The sequence below is a fragment of the Cyclopterus lumpus genome, chromosome 4 (assembly GCF_009769545.1).
Source record: "Cyclopterus lumpus isolate fCycLum1 chromosome 4, fCycLum1.pri, whole genome shotgun sequence".
Classification (NCBI taxonomy): domain Eukaryota; kingdom Metazoa; phylum Chordata; class Actinopteri; order Perciformes; family Cyclopteridae; genus Cyclopterus; species Cyclopterus lumpus.
This window is the reverse complement of record NC_046969.1, coordinates 25128315-25138314: the sequence shown is the minus strand read 5'-3', so window position 1 is coordinate 25138314 and position 10000 is coordinate 25128315. Positions and strand designations below refer to the sequence as shown.

The following is a 10000-nucleotide window of genomic DNA, read 5'->3' as shown; positions in this document are numbered from 1 at the left end:
TCCAATACTTCCTCTCTCTCTCTTGTTGTGCGACCAATTGGACGAGTCGGCCATCCTGGTTTCTGAATGAAGTGGATCCGAGTCTCGGTGATCACAGAGAACCGCGAGTGGATCCTCCCACTGGGATGATTGAAGAACGTGTCATTTGTTTTTTTATCTTAGATTTAGTGGAAAAGAACTGCGAGGCGTCTGAAAAAAATGCTAAAATGTGATTTTAAACGCATCGTTAACACGAGGAGCCGTACAGAGTTATTGTTTGATTTATTACCAAATGAAAATAACATTATATTATTGTTCATATGGAGACTGCAGATTATTTATTTTTTATTTTTATTATTTTTATTTTATTTTTTTTGTAGTTATTTATGTGGAATGTCAATGTTTGGCACCACACACGAAAATAAAATACATTAATGAAAATATATTAATAAAAAAGCTCGAAGACGCACCATAGGCTGTAAATAAGAGGTGACTTTTGTTTTGGGGACGGTGGTTTTGAAGTCTTAAGTTTGGCGTTTTGGCCGTCGCCATCTTGGTTCCATGCAACGAGAAGTGAGACGAGGGGGCGGAGCTAAGCACAGCCCGACGCTGAATAAGACATTTTTTAAAAGGCATTCAAAAATGTTACAATTAACTCGTACGCAATTAAACTCTTTTTTTTGCCTGTTATATACATCGTTGCATTTGCTCTAATCTTATTTATTTGTTTACTTTACACAATAATTTTGCCGTTTTAATTCCACGAAATGTTCAAAATGTACAAAACTTGATAGCGAGTGAGTTTATAATCAATAAGTTTAAATAATAATGACCCGACTCTCAGAGAGTGGTTGTCAAATGGGGGTACGCGAAGGTACTCCAGGGGGTACGTGAGATTAAAAATATACATATTTAAAATGATCGTCCTTAAAAAAATATTTTTTAGAAATATTCAATATAATAAAAGTGAAAATTCATACTTTGAATTTTATATATTCTACCTTTAAAATGTTTTATTTAATAAATATTCAATATAATATAAGTGTACATTCATGAATTTAATTTTGTATATTCTACATTTAAAAATTGTTATTAAAAAAAATATTCAATATAATATAACTGCTAATTCCTGAATTTAATTTTGTATATTCTGCATTTAAAAATTGTAATTTAATAAATATTCAATTTAATACATAAGTAGAAATTCATGAATTTAATTTAGTATATATTCTACCTTTAAAAAATGTTATTTAATAAATATTCAATAGAAGTGTAAATTCATGAATTTAATTTTGTATATATTCTATATTAAATCACTTATTTTTTTATGCTTCAAGTCTATTTTTGTCGCGTGTAAATCTGCAACATATAAACTTATTGATTTGATTGATCGCTCAAATCAGCCTGCATCCCCTCATTTAATACAGTGAGTCGGGGCCCTTTTACCCGGGAGAAGGATTAACGGCTCTAACGCCCGGGATGAAACGACAGGAACACGACCTCCCCGTCTCAAGCGGTCGCCTCCTTTGTTTACTCTGTCACCTTCGTAAACGATGACGAATCAATAACACACACACACACACACACACACACACGCGCGCGGCCTTTGACCCCGTAAGAACTGAGAGAGTTGACTCAACGGCACGTCGACTCGGTCCCACTGGATTAGCGTCGACGATGTTTATCTGGAAGTTCGTCGTGAATAAATATAAACCGGCTTCCTGGTTTGAATAAACATTCAAATAAGACTCGAACCCACAAAGACTTGTTTTTTAAAGTGAAAATCATGTAAAACAAGCTAACTTACAATTAAGAAAATGGAAACCTCTCGTTAAACGTCTAAAATTAGATTAAATTAAATTGTGTTGCACCAAAACCTTGAACTCCAATTCAAACTTTAAACTTACACTTAAGGAGGTTTCATTTTTTTTTTGTATTGCTGCTTTTTTTTAGATGGATTGAGAAAAATAATGTAGATAAGGGACGAACTCAAATATATGTTGATGATGCTGCTGCTGAATTTATCTGAAGTTACAGATTCAGAAAGGAAAAGATTGAACCAGCAGAAAGTCAAATGTTTTTTTCGATTCCACTTGCTATTGTCCTTTTTTTAATCTTCCCAAAAACAAATATGAAATATTATAATGTCTGTAAGCCTTTTGTTAGTCATGAAAGCAAAAGGCTTACAGACATTTTAATATTAAATATTGTGTCACGTTTTCCCCCACTTTTTTTAACCTATTTATTTTAATTTAGGTAAACAAGCATCATTTTGATCATCTATTTAAAGTTGATAAAAGGAACTTTCGTGCTGATTCTGGCGCCCCCTGTGGACCAAAGTGGTAGTGTCTCTGAGCGCCAGGTTTCCCTTAAGAAAACCTCTAAGGAGGAGTTTCTGGTGAAATGTGTGATTTCAGCATTAAGAATAACTCTATAAAAATAGACCGTCTTCTCTCTGGTGGTCTCGTGTACTGAAGTAGGTCCCACATGAGGATCAGGACTACACTGAGACCGGTTCCTATCCAGTTATACATTCGTCACAATACCGTTCACTTTAACTTGGATGTACTCATTTTAAACCCAGTTTTAGACTAATCTTAGATTAAATGAATCTGTTGGTGTGAACTCAGCATACGTGTGTGACGTTTATCTGACCTTTATTTGACCTTTACCTGACCTTTACCTGACCTTTATGTCCATGTGTGAAAGAAAGACTGACCGAGACAATTACTACGGCCTGGTTGTGTGTGTGTGTGTGTGTGTGTGTGTGTGTGTGTGGGTGTGTGATGTGACAGTTTGGCAGTGTTGTCGACCACAATTAGTCAGGCTTGCGGGGGGGTGGGGGGGGGGGCAGCGAGGTGGCGTTAATTAAAAGGGGGGCTGAGATAATTGTGTGCATAACACACGTGAGCAGGTAATTAAGGTTTCACCCCCGGAGACGGCTAATTGAGAGGTGGCGGCCGCGCTGATGGAAGATAAAGGGGGCGAAGAGATGGAGAGGGCGTGTAGTGGGAACACTGGGATAATTGGGAGGGCGAGAGAGAGAGGAGGGGGGGAGGGAGAGAGGGAGAGGGAGGGAGAGAGAGGGAAGGAGGGAGAGAGAGATAGGAGGGAGAGAGAGAGAGAGAGGGAGAGGGAGGGAGAGAGAGGGAGGGAGGGAGAGGGAGGGAGAGAGAGGGAGGGAGAGAGGGAGGGAGAGAGGAGGGAGAGAGGGAGAGAGAGAGGGAGAGGGAGGGAGAGAGAGGGGGAGAGAGAGAGAGAGAGAGAGGGAGGGAGAGAGAGGAGGGAGAGAGGGAGAGAGAGAGGGAGGGAGGGAGAGAGAGGGAGGGAGGGAGAGGGAGGGAGAGAGAGGGAGGGAGAGAGGGAGGGAGAGAGGAGGGAGAGAGGGAGAGAGGGAGAGAGAGGGAGGGAGAGAGGGAGAGAGGAATGACGCTACATTCAAACCTCTTTTGATACATTTCATCACTTATATACTTTATTTATTTTTCAATGAACCGTAATGAGTTCCAAGGGGGGGGGGGGGGCGGGGGGGGCTGTTCTCCGGCTCCTCCTTCGACCGTACTTCACGAAGAAGAAAGAAAAAACAAACACTCGGCGACATCGTGTACGTGTCGTGCAGACCGGCGGCGCCACCGGGCTGAAAAGAAAAGGACCGGCGTCTCCATTGAGGGTCCAAAGTAGTCGGGTACGGTTCCCCCTCGGCCCCCCCCCCCCCCCAACACACAATCTCTGTGAGGTAATCCAACTCTCTCTCCGGCCCGTTGGCTTTACGGGAGCACAAAGGGGGGATTTGAACCCCCGGCTCAGCGCTGTAGTGCAGACTAAAGGTCGGGATGATCTCTAAAACCTGTTCCTATCTTCACTTCTCCAAGTCTGGCGAGAGGAGCGTGGCTCTGTGCTCTGAGTGTGTGTGTGTGTGTGTGTGTGTGTGTGTGTGTGTGTGTTTTGTGACACCTGTAGACCATCCTCCTCCTCCTCCTCCTCCTCCTCCTCCTCCTCCTCATTTCACCTCTGACCCCTTCTGTCTCACCCTCTCTCTGAGTGTACGATAAAACACTAATATGCGTGTGTGTGTGTGTGTGTGAGCGCATCTTCATCCCACCTGCCATCTAACACTGGGGTTGTGATTGCAGAACGGACATCAACACACACCTCACCATCCTCCTCCTCCTCATCTTCATCATTATCACGGTCAGCCACTCCAACAAGAGCAGCAGCAGCAGCCGGAGGTGGCAGACCTGATAGACTTAGACCTGGACCTGGTGACTCAGGTAAGGAGGTTTGGGACCGCTTCGATTCACGAGGTCACATTTTATAACATAAACTCATGTTTACAATGTTTACTGAGGGAGTACATCAAGAGAGAAGTCATTTATATAGACTTCTATACAACCAGAGGAGTCGCCCCCTGGTGGTCAGGAGAGAGAATGCAGCTTTAACACATGAAGCATAGACTTCTATACAACCAGAGGAGTCGCCCCCTGGTGGTCAGGAGAGAGAATGCAGCGTTAACACATGCAGCATAGACTTCTATACAACAAGAGGAGTCGCCCCCTGGTGGTCAGTAGAGAGAATGTAGCTTTAACACATGAAGCATAGACTTCTATACAACCAGAGGAGTCGCCCCCTGGTGGTCAGGAGAGAGAATGCAGCTTTAACACATGAAGCATAGACTTCTATACAACCAGAGGAGTCGCCCCCTGGTGGTCAGGAGAGAGAATGCAGCTTTAACACATGAAGCATAGACTTCTATACAACCAGAGGAGTCGCCCCCTGGTGGTCAGGAGAGAGAATGCAGGTCTTAAGATATATTCGCTTCCCATCTAGCCGGTCGTCCTTCAACCATCTTAGCACCGTGACGCCGTCGGCTCGGGTCGATGTTGTGAGGCCACTTTTTATTAATTTGCCAGAAAGTGTCAATATGACAAAAAATGCCGGGTCAGCAGTTTTGCATTAAATCAAAACACGGAAATCAATCAGACCTGACGACCAGCAGGCGTAACCCGTCCTCATCTTTAGCCGCCGGGTGACCCCCCCCCCCACACTTCGTCACGCATTAATAAAACACGCGGCCCTGCAGTTGCGTAGCAACCAGGTTTTAAGCAGAAAGTAAAGTGGAGCATGGCGCATGTTACGGGTGCACCCTTGGCGTTCACAAAAACCTCTCCGGCATCAAACGGACGGACGTAAAGGTCAGCGTGTCTGTCAGAGAACCGGTGGAGGTCGGCGGGGTGAGTGGACGGCACACACACACACACACACACACACGGTACATTAATAAAGCATTCAAAACAGGGGGATGATCACAGTATTGAGTCCTGGACGTGGACGTAAAGTCTATAAACGTCCAACTGGTGCAGCATTCGCTCCAATGGCGTTCTTTCTTCTTCCTGCTTTTCTGTTTGAAGAACATCAGCAAACGTCTCTACTCGAATTTATTGTATTTTTCCGTCCAGGAGAGCGATTCTTTATTTTATTTATTCATCCCACGGACTTCCCGTTACCGGTCCACATTGCATATATATATATATCTCGGACGCATCTCGTATCGTCTCGTCGATCTTCATCCGCGACAGTCGTCCACGTTACATTCCTCCGCTTCTTTGTGAGAAAATAAATAAATAAATGCATTTTAAAAAATGCTCTCGGATCCATTTTCTGATAGAAGCGTGAAGAACTTTGCGACCCACGAGGGAGAAGAGACGAAGATATTCTAAGAACATTCATTATCTCAAAAGAAATTATCCGCTTCCGTGATTTATGCAAATCTCTGACCATGTATTCAAGGCTTAAATTCCTTTTTAACGGCTATAAATAGAGTTTTGTTTTTTTTTCCTTCGCTTCGCCACCAGGCCTAAAAGATATTATTAATGTGCGGCGGAGAAAAGAGAGAGAGAGAAAGAGAGAGAGATACTAAAGAGGAGGATCATTGGGAGACTGTGAAAGGAAACAGAAGAAATTCAGATCAAATAGATAAAGGGGGCTGCTGTCTTTGATAACGAGTCCCTGTGAGGCGAAGCACACGTCCGTAATGACTTGTCCAGAAGAAGACACGGTGCTGTGATGATAGGGGTCGGGGGGGGGTCGGGGGGGGTCTGCTTCTAGACCAGCTAATAGAAAGGAGATGACACAGACTGGGTGTTTTGTTGCCCCCTTGAAAGATTGTGATAACTCCTCCTGGTAGGTATGTCATCATAATCAATCATTTCATCTCATTATCCCATCTCTTCTTCTTCTTCTTCCTCTTCCACTTCCACTTCCTCTTCCACTTCCACTTCCTCTTCCTCTTCCACTTCCTCTTCCTCTTCCTCTTCCTCTTCTGTGTTGCCGCCACAGTGTTCAGGTAGGTACCACATATACCGACATACCGTGTCGCATGCGATGTGTTCTGCATGTTGCACTGGAATGCAAACCGACCCAGATAACACAGAAATATATATGAGTATATATATATATATATTATATATATGATATATATGTACATACAGTATTGTTGTTGTTCCTGACTGGCGGGTTTCTCTTATTCTTAGAATATCAACCAATTAGAGATCTTTGGAGACATGTCCACGCCCCCTGACATCACCTCCCCATCGGTGAGTAGCTGCATACGAGGGACGGGGTCGGGATTATTTATTTTTTTGAATAGTCGGAAAGTTTATCAAAAAAAAATACACTGGGAGATGGAGCAGTTTGCCTTTTTAGCGCTTTCTGACAGATTTAGGCCACGCCCCTCGACTTGGTGAGGGTTAGTAAAAAGATCCCCGGGTCTAGTTAGCTAGCTTGAAAGTCCCGAAGGCAAAACATTTTGGTCAAATAAAAAATATATATAAACGTAGTTCTTCCAGTTCCATTTGAAAATATTTTTTTACCGTAGAAATAACTTAAAAGGGGCGTTCCCCTTCAGAGCGACGCTCAGAGCCACGACTTACGTAACTCGTGTAGCATCAAAGCATGGTGGGATATTAGCGCGTTAGCAAGTTACTGGGCTAACTAGCAGACCGCTAGCTAGTTAGCTAGCTTGCTAGTTAGCTGCTGTAATGCTACACCGGCTGGTTGTCGTCTTAACAACTTAACAACTGAGTTGTGTTGGTTACATGCAGAATAGCGTCTTTTATTCTGTAAAAATGTTATAGAAATAATATTAGAAATGACAACACGAATGGTCTGCAATTATAAAACACGTACACAGTTTGCTATTTACGTCCTAGCGATGATGATGATGATGATGATGATGATGGTGATGATGATGGTTTAACCCTTTTCCCTGACTCCACAGACCCCCGCCTCTCCAGCCAACATCCTGGACCCCTCGCTGGGCCTGCAGCCGCCCACGGAGCTGTTTGCTTCCTTCAGTCCTGCGTCGGTGCCCACAGGTAGAGAGAGAGAGAGAGAGAGTGAGAGAGAGAGAGAGAGAGTGAGAGAGAGAGTGAGAGAGAGAGAGAGAGGATTGAAATGTAGATGAGTGGCGGGGAAGGAGGAGGAAAGGCGGCGTATTGGTCGTGCGTTGAATATGAAATGCATCATTAGCGCTCGGCCTCAATGCACCTGTGGCCGAGAGGCCGAGGAAAGTAATAAAACACGCCGGGACGAGCGCGCCGGAGGCTCCTCGGTATGCGGTGGATTAGACGCCGGCGTGCACCGGATCTCCTTGTTCCTCCTCCCCTCCTCACCTCTCGTCTTCCCCCCGCTCGAGGTTAAATGTCAGCTTCCTGCCGCGCCGTGGGGGAGGAGGGGGGGAGGGGGGGGCGAGTGCGTGATGGAAAAAGCTTCTGCTGATGAGTCTGTAGTGATTTTAATGAGCGCGTGTGTCGGGCTTCTTCATAATGACTCTCCCTCGTTCTCGAGGTAATTATGATGGTTTCACCGCGACCATCGGGGGACGCCACATTAGCCGCAGGCAAGAAGTAGGGCAGCGCTCTCTGGGTCTTGTGTGGAGAATATGCAGTTTACGCACGCTGGGTATTTGAATCAATTTCATGCAAAATATTGACATTTTCTGTACGTTTTCTGAACCCCCGAACGCGGCGGACGAGCGTGTTTTCTTTAAACAATTGTCAAGAATACACTGTTTACCACAGCCAGAAGCTGTAAAAAAAAAATAGAATAGAATTAATCAGATTTTTCATCTTTCCGACGGTCCTTAAACACATCGTGTGCGACGAGCGCTTCCGTCAGAAAAAGGTCCACCGAAACGACGCTTATAATTGTGATTTTCTTCTTTTTTTTTTACATGAAAAGCATTTAATTAAACACGGCTCATTTAAAAAAAAATCTCTCCCTGAACAAACCGTCTGCTTTGACCCATAAAAAACATTAAATTCTGCGCTCCTCAGCGCAACTAGGAAGCCAAGATTGATTATCCAGAGACAACAATTCTGTGAACTTTGGCTGAACTTTGGCTGCCGAGCACGGAGCTGATTGGAGAGGCTTGAAGTGGAGGTGGTGTAAATAAAAATAGTTTAATGGATGAAGCACGCGGAGCCTCTTTTCTGTTTGACCTCAACATTGGTAACACACTGTTTTTCTTCTTTATGATTAATGGTGTTGTTACTGTGTTATTATCATGAACACGGTCCTGACCTCAGACTGTTGGCCCCCCAGGTTACGTGACGATGGGCGCCGTCCCCCCCGGCCACTGGTCCCAGCAGGCGTTCGCCGCCCAGGCCTTCGGGGTCCAGTCTCCTCTCGGCCCGGTGCTGCCGGGCGGCCAGCCGCTCATCTGGGGCCAGGCCAACATCTTCCCCGCCACGCAGCAGCAGTGGGCGGCCATGGCGGCCGGAGCCTTCCCCCCCGCGGCCTACCTCCCCGCCCAACCCGTGGGCGCCATGTTCCAGACGCTCGCCTCCGTCACGACGGTGACGCCGGCCGGCGACGGGCACCACCCGTGCGCTGGAGCCGGCGCCTCGGCCCCCTCCCCGTCGGCGTCGTCGAGTCCGCAGCACGGGGAGCGGGCGAGGAAGATGGGCAAGGAGATGTTCAAGGTGGGGGAGGGGGGGTCTGACGAGACCAGAGACCACGTTTAGCTTGTCTTTATTAAGACTTTAGTATTAGGAAAATGGGTCGTGAAGAGCCCCTGATATTTAATATTACGTTTTCATCTATCGATGGCACAAAAAAAATTATCCCATCTGCACTTTTTCATTTTTGTATATTTGATGATGGGGGGTGGGGGGGGGGGGGGGGTCTGCTTCTAGACCAGCTAATAGAAAGGAGAAGATGACACAGACTGGGTTTTTTGTATATTTTTGTATTTTGCATCCTTAACAAATAGCAGAAGTTCTTCTTTTTTTTACGCTGGGTTTTGAAATAAAGACAAAAGCTGAAGATATTTTTAATGACCATCTCTTGGATTTGGAAGCTTTTAAAAAATAAAGTTAAGAGTTAAATTAAGTTTATATTCTACATATATTATATACTGGAAATGTAAATTCCTGGCGTGCGATTTATTATTTTAATAATGAATACCAATGACGTACATTTATATACAGTATATACATTTATTTTCTTTAAATGCAGTCTGGAAAGCGCGATGTGTAAGTGAAGCCTGAAGTCGCCCTCCACAATAAAAGAACGAGTGATTAATTTAAAAGACGACGGGGGGGGGGAGGGGGGTTTAAAAGTTTTTTTTAATGGCGGCCTTTCCTCACTGACCTCACGCCCCTCCCTCCAGGATTTCCAGCTGGCGAAGCCTCCCGCCATGCCGGCCAAGAAGGGCGAGCAGCCGGGCCTCTCGGGGACCTCCGAGGCGTTCACGTCCTACTTCAGCCGCGTGGGCACGGCCCAGGACACGGACGACGGCGACGACTTCGACATCTCTCAGATGAACCTGACGCCGGTCACGTCCACGACGCCGTCCACCAACTCACGTGAGAGAAGACGGGTCTTTGGTCTTTATGTCCGTCGCTCTCGTTTTCTTGTCTGACTCGGCTTGTCTCTCCCCCCCCCCCCCCCCCTCCCCCTCCCCCTCCCCCAGCTCCCACCCCGGCTCCCAGGCAGAGCTCCCCCTCCAAGTCCTCGGCCT

The 10000-nt window shown here is 45.6% G+C and overlaps 1 protein-coding gene across 1 annotated transcript in view; it reads left to right on the top strand.

Moving 5' to 3' along the window:
• dab1a (DAB adaptor protein 1a) overlaps positions 1 to 10000 on the top strand; it is a 53650-nt gene that overhangs the window by 29141 nt on the left and 14509 nt on the right. The window contains exons 9-14 of the mRNA XM_034531077.1: positions 4194 to 4250; positions 6510 to 6572; positions 7256 to 7352; positions 8581 to 8960; positions 9650 to 9845; positions 9953 to 10000. The exon at positions 9953 to 10000 is cut by the window's right edge and continues 101 nt beyond it. Coding sequence (XP_034386968.1) covers positions 4194 to 4250; positions 6510 to 6572; positions 7256 to 7352; positions 8581 to 8960; positions 9650 to 9845; positions 9953 to 10000 — 841 coding nt within the window. The remainder of the gene's footprint in view (positions 1 to 4193; positions 4251 to 6509; positions 6573 to 7255; positions 7353 to 8580; positions 8961 to 9649; positions 9846 to 9952) is intronic.